At 41.6% G+C, this 17,205-nt stretch overlaps 1 protein-coding gene across 2 annotated transcripts; it reads right to left on the bottom strand.

The window, feature by feature from the left end:
* Positions 1-8,133: 8,133 nt before the first annotated feature.
* On the bottom strand, positions 8,134-16,578 carry Mtfr2 (mitochondrial fission regulator 2). Of its 2 annotated transcripts, XM_013026811.1 has the most exons (8): positions 16,364-16,578; positions 15,714-15,817; positions 14,581-14,688; positions 13,817-13,929; positions 11,538-11,764; positions 10,147-10,486; positions 9,252-9,426; positions 8,710-8,729 (listed from the first exon to the last, which is right to left on the bottom strand). In XM_013026811.1, exons 2-8 carry the CDS (start codon positions 15,774-15,776, stop codon positions 8,718-8,720), a joined length of 1,038 nt encoding a protein of 345 aa, XP_012882265.1. In that variant the 5' UTR covers positions 15,777-15,817; positions 16,364-16,578; the 3' UTR covers positions 8,710-8,717. The 2 variants fall into 2 exon arrangements, with proteins under 2 accessions (XP_012882263.1, XP_012882265.1); XM_013026809.1 differs by having other exon boundaries at positions 8,134-9,426.
* Between the last annotated feature and the right edge of the window lie 627 nt (positions 16,579-17,205).

The following is a 17,205-nucleotide window of genomic DNA, read 5'->3' on the forward strand; positions in this document are numbered from 1 at the left end:
CCACTTCCGGCTTTTTTCTTTTTGCTTATGTGGTGCTGAGGAATCGAACCCAGGGCCTCATGCATGCAAGTCAAGCACTCTACCACTGAGCCACCCTAATTTTTTATTTTTTAGGTAAAAAACACACACGTCATTTTTCTGACTCCAGCCAATCTCACTTCATAATGCAATTAGGAAGATAAATGATGCTGTGTATATGAGACTTACAAACAGAACAACATTTACAAACATGAATCATTACCTCACCATCTCATTAATTATTGTGAATTAATTATTATGAAATGACCCTTTATGGTTAAAAACAAAGTGTATGTAGGTTTGAGCAAGAATCTTCTCAGTAGGGAAACCATGTTTTGTACTATCTTTGTGATTTCCAGGAAAAATCATTCATGCTTTTAATTTTCTCATGTAAACATTTTTTCCTACCCCAAGGCTTCACAGTCTTTGTGATGCCTATCAAGCAATCAAAGAACAAAAGTGATTGACCTTTTAAAATAAGAACACAAATTAGGTATAGTGGCTCAAGCATAGCTACCTACTTGGGAGGAGGGTGTTAGAGGGATTGCCAACTGGGCACAGAAAGAAGTTCAAGAGAGATTCCATCTCAACTAATGGCTGGGTTCAGTGGCACATGCCTGATAGCTCAACCACCACCAAGAAATGCAGTGACTGGTTGAAACATCTGTCAATCCCAACGTGGGAAAGCCTAAGTAGGAAGATTGCAGCTCAGGACTCTACATAAAAATAACCAGTGTGCCAGGCATCGGTGGCTCATGCCTGTAATCCTGGCTACCTAGGAGGCTGAGATCTGAGGATCAAAGCTCAAAGCCAGCCTGGGCAGGAAAGTCTGTGAGACTCTTATCTCCAATTAACCACCAGAAAACCGGAAGTGGTGCTGTGGCTCAAGTGGTAGAGCACTCAGCTTGAGCTGAAGAGTATGGGGACAGCTCCCAAGCCCAGAGTTCAAGCCCCACAACCAACCAAATAATAATAATAATAATAACCACCAATGTAGCTACACAGGAGGCTGAAATCTAAGTGGTTCAAAGCCAGCCCGGGCAGAAAAGTCCATGAGACTCTTATTTCCAATTAACCACCAAAAAGCCAGAATTGGAGAATATTGCTCAAGTGGTAGAGCACTAGCCTTGAGCACAAAAGTTCAGGGATCACACCCAGATCCTGAGTTTAAGCCCCAGGACTGGCATCAAAATAATAACAATAATAATAATCAATGTAAAAAGGGATTGGGTGCATGGCTCAAATAATAGAGCACATGCCTAGCAAGTGTAAGGCTGGAAATTGAAAGGTATATACCACAGGGAAAGTAAATAAAGTACAATAGAAAGGGCACAACTGTGTTTGACACAAGATCTGACTTCAAATAAAGTGATTCTGACCTGCTGAATGGGACCTGCATGGCCACAGACAGATCCAAGAACCCACACTGACTTTACACAGAATACTCACAGGCTGCCTAAACAGGTTCACACAGCTTCTAGAAGATCTGACTGTGTTAAACACCTACACTCACTCTGCAAAAGAATAATATACAAGGTACAAACATACTGGTTCCCTGAGCTACACAGCCAATACACTGAAATCAGTTCCTATGTGGATAAGGTACTCCGTGGCCTGTTCTGCCACTCAGATTATGTTTATATACTCACTACTGATGTGTTCATTTTTAAATAGTGCCTTTGTTTCCTTTGTAACATTGAAAATTGTCATCACTTTTAAGAACAGAAATTCTTTTCCAAGTGCTAAAGAATGATTCTACACCCATTCAGCACTCAAATCATTCTGCACGATGCTGCCAATCCCTTTGAGAACACAGATATGAGTCAGGGATTCCTGACAGAAGCATTGTTGTCTAAGGCAGGGAAATAACATCTGTGATATTGATGATTTTATAGTTCCTTGACTGGCTGACACTCTTCACAGATATTCTAAATTAAAATGAGGATTGTGAGCTAGGAGCGAAGCTCAGTGGGAAAGAACTTGCCTGTAATGGAGCGAAGCTCAGTGGGAAAGAACTTGCCTGTAATGTGTGAGACCTCAGGTTCTACTCCAGCACCCCAATGAAATCAAATGAGTGCTGCCCCTGGGTAATAGCAGCAATGTACCCATCGCTCAAAATATTTTTGGAATTAGTCTTTAAAAGACTCCTCAGAGCCAAAATTCAATCCTTGAAACAAACAAACAAAAAGATAAATGTTCCCCACTTAAATCACTTCAAAGTTACACCCAATTTGTAGCCAGCTGTGATATCATCCCACCTGATTATTCACTCATTTATCAGACTTCGTACTCAGTTGGCTATTTTAGAAATTAAATTCATCCTCAAGGAAAAAATAATTACTCTTACAGAACTAGTTTCTCAAAGAGTCTGAGGCAATTCTTGGGCAGATTCATGACACAGGGCAGAGCACAGAACAAGCTAGAGGAGAAAAATACTTGAGCCCAGCAAGGAGCCAGCTCAGCAGGTCTACAGTGTGGTCAGAAATGTTAACCAGACCCCTGAGGACTGGCTGATGACCCTGTTCAGATCCTGCTCTGCGTGGACAGGGTCATCTCATCCCTGGATGACCCAGCATGCATGGTTCCAGAGTGAGCAACTGAGCCAGGAAGGCTGAGACTTCTGCAAAACTTCAAATAAAACTATACACATGGAGAAACAGCTCTGGCCTCAGGCAGTCCCAGTTTAAATCCCAGCTCTTTAAACCCCTGGCTGTGAGAATTTGAGAAAGTAACTTGCTTTATAACCTTGGATAAAAGCTGTTACTAAATAACGGATGTAGTTTTAACTAAACATGTCATGTCAGGTCTGTTTGTTTCCTGCACCGGCCATCCGCAGAGGCTGCATTGTCTATCGTGTGCCCAGGCTCCATGGGGGCATCCTGGGCTGGCCCAGCTCTCACGCTTAGCAGAAATGGCCTCAGACAAGCTAGTTGGGTTCTTAGAAATTCCACTGTAGACTCCAGTTAAATAGAGGTTTTGATTAAGTGTAATCCCAGGCTTTTGGTGTCTTGGGCAAAGAATTGAGCAAAACGCACATGAGTAATGAGAGAAGGACAGGTTTAGTAAAGAGGAGTGACTAAAGAATAAAGTGGATTATGCTCCACAAAAGGAATCAGGCCTGGGTGAGACAGCTCAAAAGCCCCAAGCAATGGTATTTGAGACAAATTAAGATTGGTTTAGATCAGGCTCTGGTGGCTCATGCCTGTAATCCTAGCTATTCAGGAGGCTGAAATCTGAGGGTCTCAGCTCAAAGCCAGCTAGGGCAAGATAGTCCACGAGACTTATATCTCCAGTTAACCACCAGAAAACCAGAAGTGGAATCGTGGCTCAAAGTGGTAGAGTGCTAGCCTTGAGCAAAAGAGCTCAGGGACAGTTAACAGGCTGTGAGTTCAAACCTGACAATAGACTAAAAAAAAAAACAAAAAAAAAACAAAGAAGGAAAAAAAGTTTAAGTGTGAAGGATCCTTCCCACAGGGGAGAACGTCCGTGATGGGCAGGTTTCAGTGGCAGGTGGCGGTTACATAGCAGCTTTGTAACTGTTTACATCCCTTTTTACAATGAATTTTGTTGTAATGATATTAATTATATGAAATGTATAAGCCCAAGGCCTCAATTAGGAGGTCTCTCCCCAAAGTGTAAAGGAGAGCCCAGGACAGTACCAGTCTCATCACAGGAAATTTCATTTTGCTGTGCAAACATCCTTGTTATCAAGATGTGGTCTCGTGTGTCTGGTCCACAAGACATTTTATCAGTACTTTTTTGATACTCATGAGGCAAAGGCAGATAGATGAGTCAGTTTTACAAGTGGCTATGGCAGCCACGCACCCTGTTTTCTGTCTGCCTTGGTTTGAAATAAGGAAACTGGGTCAAATGGGTGCCATCTTGGCCACGTGGTAGATGATAGGGAATAATTGGGTTTAACTGGTGCCATCTTGTCTTCATAGTAGAGGCAGGGAAGTTCCACCCCCAGGTGATGGATGGAGCCAGAAGCAGGGACTTGGATAATAGGCTATTGGACCTGTCAGTCCTGTGCTTCCAACCCTGCCTCCTGCCCCTGATGCTATCCAGGCCTGGACCAGTTCAGGCACCATGACGCCATGCCTCACATCTCTTGTCTCCTGGCTCACCTTGAATCACCATGGCGTCCCACTTCAGCTCTCCCTTGGAGTTGATCTGGTTTGTTGGTATTGCTTTTCTGCTCTTTCTTTCCTCTCCTGCTCTCATGGCTGTTTTCTGACCATGTGAAGTGTATTCGAGGGACTGCAGGTCTTTTTTTTTTTTTTTCTGTCAGTCATGGGGCTTTAACTCTGGGCTTGGGCGCTGTCTCTGCACTCTTCAGCTCAAGGCAAGCGCTCTGGCTCTTGAGTCACAGCGCCACTTCTGGTATTCTAGTGGTTTATTGGAGAGCAGAGGCTCATGGACTTTCCTGCCCGGGCTGGCTTTGAACCATGATCCTCAGATCTCAGCCTTCTAGGTAGTTAGGGTTACAGGTGTGAGCCACCCGCGTCCGGCCGGCTGCAGATCTTTGAGACAAGCGTCCATCTGTGGTCACCAACTTTCCAATAAAGACTCCCAATTCACTCTTTCAAAATGTGGCTTCTCTCAAGTTCAAGTTCTCTGTTCTCTGTTCAAGTTCCCTGCAACAGTTAATAATACCTCCCTTAAATGGTTGTTTCTAGGAGATCACCTATATACTTAGAACCACTCTTAACAGGTTTAAGTGGCCAGGGTTGTTTGGATACAGAAAAGAGTGAGATAAATAAGATACAGTTCCTACCCTCAAATTGCTCAAAAGAGCCCAGTTGGAAAGTTGAGGAGTGACAGATGGTGAAGTAATTATAACTACAGAGAAAAGTTCATGGTTCCATATAAAACAAAGCAGGAAATGGTCTTATCTGCTGCTAGGAGAGACAGGCAGATGGAAGGAAAGCTTCTGGGAAATCACTTTTTTAACGGTGTCTTGAGGAAGGAGTAGGAACTCCCATGTGGTAGAGCCACCACATTCCTGCATATGCAAGGTTTTGCTACCACATGGCTTTGGGAACTGGAAGTTGTGTGCTGCTCTTAAGAATGGAAGACACCGCTGACTTCAGATGAGGTAGCTGCCATTGGGACAGGTGGTTTAACATGAAGTGCTCAGAGTTAGAATGGGCTTGGGCTTTAAGTTGCATCAACACCTGAGTACAGGCGGCAAGGCTATGAATGACAGAAGGCATATATAGTCCAGGGAAGGACTAGCATAAATAAGCACAGCACAGGTCCTTTAGCTACTTGCTGTTAGGACCAGGGCTGGAAACCTGAGCAGAGTAAGGTGAATGGAAAAGGTTTTCAGTGGGAGTCACCAAACAGAGCAACTAGGGACAATCCTTACACACTGACCACGGCACCATCTTAACTCTATGCCTCAGGACAGGGGCCCAAATACTGACATCCAAGCTGTGAAACAACATGGGAGAACAAGGGAAAAACATGATGGAAGGGTGATCTTTAAACTGTGTGACAATATCTTTAGACGCATTTATTTGCATGTATGAGTTATGGTGTGCCTAATGAAAGATCCACTATCTTTAATTTACCAGTCCTTACAAGACAAAAAAAAAAAAACTATACCCATATAATTCAAAATAAGCCTCATGTGAAATAAATAGTTGAGCTCAAGCCAAAGAACTTAGGAAAATCCCAAATGCAATCTTGAAGTTTAACAACAAGCAAAATTTTTGTTTGCTTCCATCATTGGATTTTACAGAATCTCTCTTTGCTGGGGAGCAGGTTGAATAAGCCTAATGATAAAGTAATCTATCAAGGATGTGGATATTTATACTTCATGAGTGCCCTTTGGCACTTAATAAGCTGCTTTTGCAATTGTCTAAAATATCTAATTATTTGTCATATGAACATGGCAACATGTTATTAGCTGAGGTGTGCTTGGTGTTATACTTCCCTCTTGTGGTATAGATGGACAATTGCAGACTTATATTTATTTTTCCTCTGGGGTATGGTGTGTGTGTGTGTGTGTGTGTGTGTGTGTGTGTGTGTGTGTGTGTGTGTGTGTGTGTGTGTGCGTGTGCGTGCGTGTGCGTGTGTCCCTGAGCTATTGTGCTCACAGCTAGCATTCTACCACTTGAACCACAGCCCCATTTCCAGCTTTTCTAGTGCTTACTTGGAGATGACAGTCTCATGGAGTTTCCTGCCTGTGCTGGCTTTGAACCATGATCCTCACATCTCAACCTCCTGAGTAGCTAGGATTACAAACATGAGCCACCTGCACGTGGCAACCCTCTTTCAGTTTCTTACCAACATGATTTTTGCATGCTTTAAATAACTTCATAAACTGCTTTAAAGACTTTCTGGAATAATGCAAAGTGTGAATAAATGATAAATTTGACCCTATCGGGTTTAAATGGAGGTTAGAAAGTCCATATGCCTAATGTTCAGAGTCCAGCTCTGCCACTTAACAAAGCAATGAGAATCTGAGCTAGAGAAGCACTCTCTCTGCCTAGATCTTCATCTGCCAAGTGAACCAAAGCCTACACCATGTTGGGTTCTGTGTGGATTGAAGGGAAGCAACATATGGGAAGCACTAGGAACAGCAGGTGTCGCCCAACATACTACTGTTGTAGCCTTCAAGGTAAACTAGCCCACAGGCAAGGACAGTACAACAGAATTCAGTCCTTTCCCCACCCGAGGTCAGCTCATGACCAAATCACTGTGGTACAATTAGTTGGCAACCCAGTTGAACTGATTAGGCAAACCATAGAACATGACATTGGATATCTTTCCTCAGTACATTCCATTTGGCCTCATTTTACAGTGGAGGAGTTGGAGGTCCAGAGAAGTGACAACTTGATTCTCCTGTTACTGTTCTAGGATATTAAAACTGCTTACTGCTTTGAGACCTTGTACAATCTTTAGAGACAAATACTTCTCTACATCATTCTAGTCCCAATTTCATGAATGCAATCATTTTCAAGAAAAAAAAATTAAATTAGCCTAGTAAAAAAATGGCAGAAAGCCAGGCGCCAGTGGCTCACACCTGTAATCCTAGCTACTCAGGAGGCTGAGAACTAAGGATCACAATTCAAAGCCAGCCCAGGCAGGAAAAGTCTGTGAGACTCTTATCTCCAATAAACCACTCAGAAAACCAGAAGTAGTGCTGTGGCTCAAGTGGTAGAGCGCTAGCATTGAGCTGAAGAGCTGAGGGACAGCACCCAGGCCCAGAGTCCAAGCCCTGCACACACACACACACACACACACACACACACACACACACACACACACACACACACACACACACACACACACACACACACACACACACGGCAGGGTCATGAAAACAAAATTTGGATAATATTTACCCACGCTAACTGCACTGGAAGGCAGACTTTGCATTTGAGGCAACTTCTTAGGTCCAATTCAGTGGACTCTGCAGTGTTTGGATCCGTGTCCTGTGGAATCAACTGTGATGAGCCATTACAATCCAGCTCAGGCCTGGAAACCATGAACCAACGCAGCTTTCATCAAGGTCATTGCCCTACCCCAAAGTCTAGTCAAGGTGAACTTGTAAAGACCCAACAGCACCATCCAAGTGATAGAAAACAACGCCAAAGCCACCAGAGGTCACTGGGGGATCTACTGAAGGCTTGTTAAACCCAACTGCTGGGTCACCCAAACCTTCCTTTCCCATTCCTTCTTCACATGCTTATCCTGAGAACACACCCAGACACCTGCGTGCTCCTCCCAACCTATTCTGCTCCCAGACAACCCAACCTACAGCAGACACATCTGATAGAGAAATCTCACACTTCACTCCCCTGACCTGTCTGGGTTTAGGAGGAAGAGGGCTTCAATTTAAAAATAAATTCAATCTCCAATATGAGTATGTACTTAATACTATTTAAAATGCTTTCTCAGGGGGTGCCGGTGGCTTCTGTGTATGTAGATTTCCAGAACAGGTTGGAATGTGGGTGAACAAGAACAAAATAACTATTGTTAACCACATACTTCATTTGCGCTACTCAAAGAACTACCTACAGAATGTCCTAACAGAGAAAGGTCAGATTTTTATGAAACAGAAGGCAAGCATTTGAATTGCTACAAAGCACAAACAAGCTCAAATGACACATTTATTGTACAGTTTAGTTACAAAGGAACAGAGTATAAACATAGTAAGGATCACAGGAAACAAAGGTCAGGAATATATATTTACATAGCAAATATGGGCAAAACTTAAAATTCTACTTCCATTTTGTAGCACTTAATGGTCAGAATGTACTTCTAAGAATTATGTCAGGAAGAAGTTCAAACCTATATGATTAAAATGAATGCTATCTTAATGAAAAATATTACAATTGCATTTTCTTTGACAATCTCCAGGTTACTGGAAGCCAAGTAAACCAGATTGCTGACAATTTTTAAAAGATTCAAAGGCACTTAAATTAGGAAAACACAGTTGGTTTAAAATACTGAGGTATATATTCTACTACCAATAATATTAGTACACAGAAAAAAAAATTCATAGATCTAACTCTCTTCAGTAGCCAGTTAACTCTGGATCTTCCTTCCGAACTCCAGAAGCACATAATTCGCAGTCTTCCTCAGGCCTCACCAACAGAGGATGTGTGCCTTGGAAAGGCAGAAGACATGTGGCACATTCCTCCACCTCTCTTCCCAGGAATCATACCTATTTTTTCCCCCTTAGATCACTGTCCAAACTGAAAGAAAGCAAACATAGAACGTACTCAGATGTCAAGGAATATGGCAAGACAAGCAGCAGATAAACCTTTAAGATTTCATTCACTCAGCAGCATGTAGTGATCTGAGAGTGGGTTGTGGGCACAGTCAATACTGTACTCCAAACTGAGGACACAGAAGTGAACAGAAAATTAAACTATGTATTAGTCAACTTTGTGGTACTGTAATTAAATACCGAAGGCAATTAGCTTATACTGAGAAAAGGCTTATTTTGGCTCATGGTTCTGGAGATTCCAGTGCAACCTTAACAGCTTCATGGATATGGGCCTCAGGCCACTCAGATCTTGTCAAGGTCAAGCTACTATATATAAATGGGCACTTGTATTTTTCAAATCCAGTGCTTTATAAGCTGTGAAAACAAACATGTAAAAGTGACAAGAATGGGAATATTAACAGCCAAAAAGCTTACATGCAAAGGTTCTAGCATAAAGAGCACAGCTTGAGAAAAACTTAAAAGATAATGTTAGATTGTTATAGCTCACCCTTGAAGTTTCTGGACTAGAAAATGGAGAAGCTTCCCAAGATCTATCTCCTGTGTCAAAGGAATCATCTTGTTGAAATGCAAACTTCTGCTTCAGTGCATGTGATATTAGAGATACTGGATCCCACTGGGAACTTCGTCTTTGCTTCTTATGAATGGGCCTACCACCTGGTGACCTGGTTTTTAAAAACATTGACTAATTTAAATTTTTTTAGCTTCTTGTCGACAATCACATTAGGAAAATAAGCATTGTAATTATAACCTAATTAGTCTTCAAGAACTTGGTGTCATAAAATAAGAACTCTGAAGGAAAGTATGAATTGAGAATCAGAAAAACTAAGAATCCACGTGTGTTAAGACTGTACCACAACCTTGCTGCAGCCTGGCATTCTTTACTATCACTGTCCTGAAAAGCTTAACTTTAATTTTTTAATTTCCCAGTGGGAGGAAAAGTTTAAATATTTAAGAACTTTTTCAATTTTTTTCATGAAAATGTTTTGGCTAACCACTCATGGGTTTGTTCATTCAGTTCTCACTGAATACCTACTATCGCAGGACGCTACTCAAAAGAGCATACAGTTTAAAACTGATGAATTATTTATTTCTGGAATTTCCCATTTAAGAGTTTCAGACCATAATTGACCATGGGTGACTGAAACAATGGAAAGGAAAACAGTAGATAAGGGGCCCTACTATATTCCTGATACTCTACATAGTAAGGTATTAAAAAAAAAAAACCCAGAATTATAAGGCCATAGAAAAAATAGTCAAAAAGGAGTATTTCAGTGAGGAGCAATCAGAAGTGATAAGGAGTAAGAAATGAGAAAAACATCGACATGATTTCCTTAAAAGCATTGTTGACAGCATTTCAGCACCTTTCCCTGATTATAACTTACCGTTCAACAGCACGAAGCTTCACCTTATCCATGTCCTTTAGAACATCCAACATGTTTGGAACATCAGCATTTCTTTGGTCTGGGGAATGATTATAAATGTTCTTCTTCATACTTGAGTGCTGCCTTTTCACTTCAGTTACTGGAATATCTGAGTCACCAACATCGGTAGATCCAGATTGTATGGGGGGGCTCCAAGGAGGCTGGAGAGAAGGACAGTGAGGAGGAAGTGGCGGTGGAGGAGGAGGAACCGCTGATTTTGGAAATGGATCTGGTTCTGCTCTCAGTTGAGCTGATGATGGGGTCCCTCCTACACCACTGTCTTCATTCAAGTCACAGGAACCTAAAACCAAGGCAGTGTGTTCAAGAACTCATGCAACATTCTCTGTCACACAAAATACATAAGTAAAACGAGAATCAGAACAGGAACCCTTTGTAAGAGTCCAGCCAAACTGTACATTCATTTTTAATCCAATTAGGGATTATCAGCATGTATTTTAAAGAGAAAGCAAAGTGGTTTCACAAGTGTTCCTACAGAATCTGAGCTCCATTCTCCATTTAAAAAGCTAAAACATAATCAACAACTTGTGGTTAGGAACACTAAACTGACACATACACTCTATCAACATAGTGAGAAACTAGCACCTTCTTCTCTAGGCATGAGCCTGAAAGGAATACACAGAGCATTTAACTAGTTTCACCACACATTTACTCCTAACAAGACAGTGAGAAAGCTGATAATTGTGTATTTATATATCATTATAGTCCTTTTTTGTATCTAAACTATCATAAACTATGACTTATTTCTATAATAAATCATGTTATAAATATATGCTATATACATATACTATACAAGTGATATGTGTATATATTATGTATGCATGTGCATACCTTTCAATGCTGTCTTTTTTGGGGGTGGGAGGTTTGGGAGGTCCAGTCGTGGGGTCTGAACTTTGGGATTGGGCGCTGTCCCTCAGCTCTTCAGCTCAAGGCTAGCGCTCTACCACTTAAGCCACAGCGCCACTTCTGGATTTTTTCGTTTTGCTTATGTGGTGCTGAGGAATCAAACCCATGGCCTCATGCATGCAAGGCAAGTGCTCTATCACTGAGCCACCTTCCCAACCCTGCTGTCTTGTTCTTTAAACTCCAATTCTTTTCCTTACTCTCCATTTCTTTTCTAAAGAACTAGAAAGGCTTACTTAGAAGATGTGTTACACCAAAGCCTTCCCCTCACAACACATCTCAATGTATTCTAAATAAACTTCAGATATGATGTTATATACCCAACCTCCTGCCACATATTTGATGCTGGCTACAGTTCCTATTCTAAACTACACTAACTTAAATCCCAAAGAAGAATCGTGTAGCTGAGACACAAGTCCAGCGTTAATTACCAGAATTTCTACCACTACTCAGTTGCTTCATCGCCACAATCGCAGCAATCTGAGAGCGAAGAAAAGTTAGCTCATCTTCAAGGGCAGCCAGCTTTTCAATCGCAGCTTTGCTTACAGGTACATCATTTTCCATGCGCATGTTCTGCCCAGGTGACAGGTGAAGCCGAGCTGGTTGCAAAGGAGGAAAAAATTCAAATTCTTCGTCTTCCTTTTCCCATGTGCTTTTTCTGTGAGTATAAAGAAAGAACAGAAGGAGATTTTCAAGGAAAATTTTCATCAAAAAAAGAAAAAGAAACTCTCATAAAAATCAAAAGACAACAAAGCAGGGACAGGGATTGTAATTCAGTGTTACACTACTTGCATAGAATGTACAAAAGCTTGTCTCCAGTACCCCCAAGTGCCCCCCCACCCCTGCCACACACACACACACAAAGCTGGGTGTGGTGGTACACACCAGTATCCTAGCTACTTGAAAGGCATAAGAGGATCACAAATTCAAGGCCAGCCTGGAGGAGGTAAGGAGACCTTGTCTCAAAATTACACACACCACACACCACACACCACACACACACACACACACACACACACACACACAGCTGGATTCTATAAATCACATTTATAATCCCAACTACACAGAAGGCTGAGATCATGATTGAAGTTCAAGGCCAACCTAGTCAGAATATTAACAAGATTCCACCTCAGAAAATACGCCTGTAATCCTAGCTACTCAGAAGGCTGAAATCTGAGGATCATGGTTTGAAGCCAGCCCAGAAAGGAAAGTCTGTGAGACTCTTATCTCCACAAACTAACCAACAAAACCAGAAGCAGCGCAGTGGCTCAAGTAGTAGATAGCAACCAAATCCTAAATTCAAACTGCACCCCCCAAAAAAAAACCCAAAAACAAAAGCAGAATATCTTGGTTTATACCTGTCATCCCAACCACAGTGGAAGCATATTTTGGAGAATCAGAGTCTAAGTCCAGCCCAAGAAAAAAATGTGGGATCCTATCTGAAAAAATAAATTAAGAAGCAAAAGGTAGGGGAGTAGCAAAATCCCAAGTTCAAAGTAAGCCCCGAGGGAGATAGAAAAATCCCAAGTTCAAAGTAAGCCCAGGCAAAGGTAGCAAGATCTTATCTCAAACTTAAAAAAAAAAAAAGACTGTGGACACACCTGAAGTAGAACACTAGCAAACAAAAGGCCTTATCTGAATGTACTAATATGTAAATTAGTACCCTCTAGGAGTAATACATCCTAATTTTGTAATAATCTGTAATATCATGGGAGATTCATTCCAGGATCCCTTGCAGACACCAAAATCTATAGATGCTCAGGTCCTTGTATAAAATGGTATCATAATCTGTAAGTAAGCTATGAACATCTCCTTCATACTTGAAATCAGTTCTACTTATTAATCGCATACAATGCTGATCAGTCACTCCATTCTCATGGATTAATGCAGTAACAGGAGCATAGAAAATTCAAAGTTTTTCTTTGGAGAATTTTCAAGAATTTCTCTTCAAATAGTTTTAATCCAGAATTGTCTGAATCCACATATATGGAATACAGAATCCATATGGAACCCACGTATACAGAGGGTAGAATGCTTTCTTAACACCACTGTCTAGTACACAATAGTGAGTCCCATATAAATTTTGGTTCAGTATGTAAAAATAAATCTAGCATTTATTTTATAGAAATAAAAATGTTTTGTTTCTACTATACAAAACAATAAACATCCATCATGATTCTAATACTTTCTAATAATCATACTTTTTTAGATTTGATGTCAGATTGAGTATACTAAAAGAAATTGGTTAGGGTGCCAATAGCTCAGGCCTATAATCCTACTTACAGTTCCTGACCAGGCCATGCAAAAAAAAAAAAAAAAAAAAACAGAAAAAAGGAACTTACTAGGTCATTTTTCATCACAAAAAAGCTGGGCATGATAGCATATGCCTATCATCCTAGCTACCACAAGAAGCATAAATGGGAGAGAATTAAGAGCCCAGGATGGCCCAGGCAAAAAGCAAGACCCTATCTCAAACAAAATCAGAGAAAAAGGACTAGAGGTATGGTTCAAGCTTAGCAGACACAAAGTCCTGAGTTCAAATCCCTCTCCCTCTCCCCCCCCCAAAAAAAACCTCTAAAAAATGGAAGATATTAGTAGGATTCAGCAGAGACAGAGAGGGAGAAAAAAGATGATCATTGCAAATTTCAGCACATGCAAGAATTCAGATCATAGCTATATTCCACTTCCCAAGAGAAGCATATGAAATTACCGATATCTGAGGTGACCAGCTTCTTCATCATTTGCCACACACAAAATATCAGCAAAAGATGGAACCACAGATCCACAATTATTAGATTCCACAGAGTTCAAGTGTGGGATCAACTAAAATAAATGAAAAAAGTCAGAGCTCTGAAAGGCATTAATACATTAACAATCCAAAGGAAACAAAAAAGGGGAAAGGATATACAAAAGAAAAGCATGCAATCTGTGAACAAGAGAAAATATTGCAAGGAATCTTATACTATAGCCTCAGTGTGTAGCAATATTGTCTTCCTTGGTTAATAAAACTGTACATATATATGTATCTATAGTATATATAGATATATAGTCCATAAAAATAAGTAAAATAAGATCTCAGGTGTTCTTTGCACCTATTCGTGTTTGAATATAATGGTAAAGAAACAAAAATATTCATGGTGGGTGCAGGAAACTGGTGGCTGTCTGTACTCCTCCCAACTCAGGAAGCTGAAATCTGAGGATAGCAGTTCAAAGCTAGCCTGGGCAGACAAATCTACAACACTCTTATCTCCAAATAACCACCAAAAAAAAACCCCACATAGAAGTGGATGTGTGGCTCAAATGATTGAGCAAAAAAGTTAAGAGAGAGTTAGAAGCCCTGAATGAAAGCCCAAAGATGTGCACCAAAAAAATTTTTTTAAATCATGAAATGACTTGTTTCCAGAGACAGACTGTTAGCTTCTTGCTAACAGTATCTAGGATTTGTCCATGGGAGCCCATCAACACCTTACTTACCTCAAAATTAGGTCTTTGACAAGGTTCTAAAGGAAGTATTTTCCCAATAATACGAACAATACTCCGAGCTGATCCATATTTATTTTTATTTTTCCAAGTCAGCAAAGCCTATTTAAAAATAAAGCTTAGTTTAAAACATACTAATTACACTTGTTTAAACATCCAAGAAATAAAGGAAATGCACAAGATGTAATAACATTTATTTTCTAAAAAGAAAATATAGTATGGCATGCTCTTAAAATATCTTCAAAGAACGATTACATATATTTTTAAATAATCTGGTTTTAAAAATATTAAAGTGAAGAAAACTCTTTTTAAATAGGAAAAAAGAGAGGAAAGGGGAAGCAAATAGCAAGGGAGAGACAGAAGAGGGGAAGAATGCATCAAGATTTGTTCTCTCTTTTCAATACTGTCCTAATACCTTGGAGAAGGATTTTCTTCAGAAAAAGTTATCCCCTCTCCCAGCAACTAAAAATCTCACCTTTTGGTCCAAGCAAACTAATAATTGTTGGGAATGGTAATACACATCTATAATGCCAGGATTCAGGTGGCTATGGAAGTAGGACTCCAAGCTTTTTCACTCAAAGCTGGCACTCTACCACTTGAGCCACACCTCTACTTCTTGCTTTTTGCTGATTAGTTGGAGATTAGAGTCTCACAGACTTTTCTGCCCAGGCTAGCTTTGAACTATTAGATCTCAGCTTCCTGAGTAGCTAGGATTTCAGGATTACCTGTAATTACCTGAGAGAGAGGATACTCTCTCTCAAATTCATTCTAGATTTGGTGAGGTTTTAAATTGCCATCTTATATACGCCCAAACATCAAACTTGCTCATAAGCTACCTGAATTAGAAGTTTTATTTATCTATAACCAATCTAACTCTGTGAAGGTCATGTCATATATTTTATTCCTTTTGTATTTTCTATTGACATTTAACTTAAGAGGGAAATAGGTCCTGAAAAATCTTAGCACCCTTCTTTTCCATTTCAACTACTGCTATTGCAAACTCATCTTTATTCCACTTAAGTGGAAAAAAAAATTTGCCTAAAAATATTTACATATAGCCCATTTTCAAAACAAGACACAAAAAACAAAGACAGTAGATTCATTCTAAACCATTAAAGGACATTTACCTGGTCTATGGGAACACCAAAATATGCCAGAATCTCTCTTAAGATATTCAAGATCAGAGACATTGATGAAAAAATTCAAGGTAACATCATCAATTTCTCGGTACCTTCAGGGGAAAAAAAATAAGCAAATATTACTCTTGACAAGTACACTAAGCTGTATGAAGTCGTCTAGAAGAGACCTTTCATTATACCAATTCTGGCCATCATTATTTTGACGAAAATCAGAAAGTCGAGGAGAGGGGGATTTTAACTAAAATTTCAACTCATCTGCTAAATTACATTAAAACTTTATGGGATGTTTGAGTCGTTCTAAACCGGCTTCGAGCTGGTTTGAGACTGTGGCTGGATCTGTCCTGACAGCTCTCAGCCCTCAGGACCCGACAGCTCTGGGCACTTGGGACAGCTGACAGCACTGGGCACTCGTTGGGACCCCTCACAGCGGGCAGGGCCTGACTCAGAATGAAAACCACCTCGTCACACAAACGTAGTGGATACCACTCATCCCCCGCGCTCATTTTAAAGATAAGAGAAGTGATGGCGGCAGGCGACGCGACTCAACCACCTAACCAGCACGTGGCGAGCATGCGAGTCCAGCCGCGCGGCTGGCTCTCGGCGACCCTCCCCACACCCGGCGGGGTGGCCTCGCTCACCTATCCAGAGACTGAGCCTCAGCAGCCTGCGCACGGGACGTGGGGCGTTATGGAAGCTCCTCTGAACCATCCAGAGAGCGTTGATACGAGTCCAGGGCGCTCAGGTTACAGGACCCAGCAGTGCGAGCACACGTGGAGGCCGGGCGGTGGAGAGTGGCAGGCAGGGAGAGAGGGACAGGCGGTAGAGAGCCCGCACTCGGACAGTAGAGCTCCGCCTGGACAGCAACTAAGCAGCGGCTTCCTCCCCACTTCCGCGTCCCGGAACCTTAAAGTCAAACTCCGCGGGCCTGGGCCGCAGCACGATCTCATTGGACCAAGATGAAGACCGCGGCTTCTGATTGGCCCTCGGATGTGACCTTTTTAGAAGGGCTTAAAACCGTGGGTCCTTTCCTTCTTAAGGGGGCGGGCCTTCCCTCAAGGCAGCCAATAGCAGTGGACAGGAAGTTGATAGGTGGGACAAGTTTCCCGGGAAAGTGACGCACACGCGGGACCAAAGGTAGCTTCGACACCGCTTAGAGCTGTTTTTAAAGAAGCCGTGTGGCACGCGAAACCAGGACCCAAAGGGACGTGCCCTCCCACGTTCGATGACCACCGAGTCGGTCTCGGGGCCTGAAGGCCTGGCACTGACCTTGGGACCTTTTTGCCCCAAGGGTAGCACTCTACCACTTGAGCCACTGCACCACTTCCGGAAGAATAGACCCCAGCGCCTCACGCTCGCTAGGCAAGCACCCCTCCACGAAGCCACACTCCCAGCCCGAGTCAAATGACTTTCTGAACGTCTATTGAATCCCTCCCGGACTAATGTAAGCTAAGCATTACTCTTTCTTTTTAACTTTTGCAAT

Source organism: Dipodomys ordii, unplaced genomic scaffold (assembly GCF_000151885.1).
Source record: "Dipodomys ordii isolate 6190 unplaced genomic scaffold, Dord_2.0 Scaffold97, whole genome shotgun sequence".
Lineage (NCBI taxonomy): Eukaryota > Metazoa > Chordata > Mammalia > Rodentia > Heteromyidae > Dipodomys > Dipodomys ordii.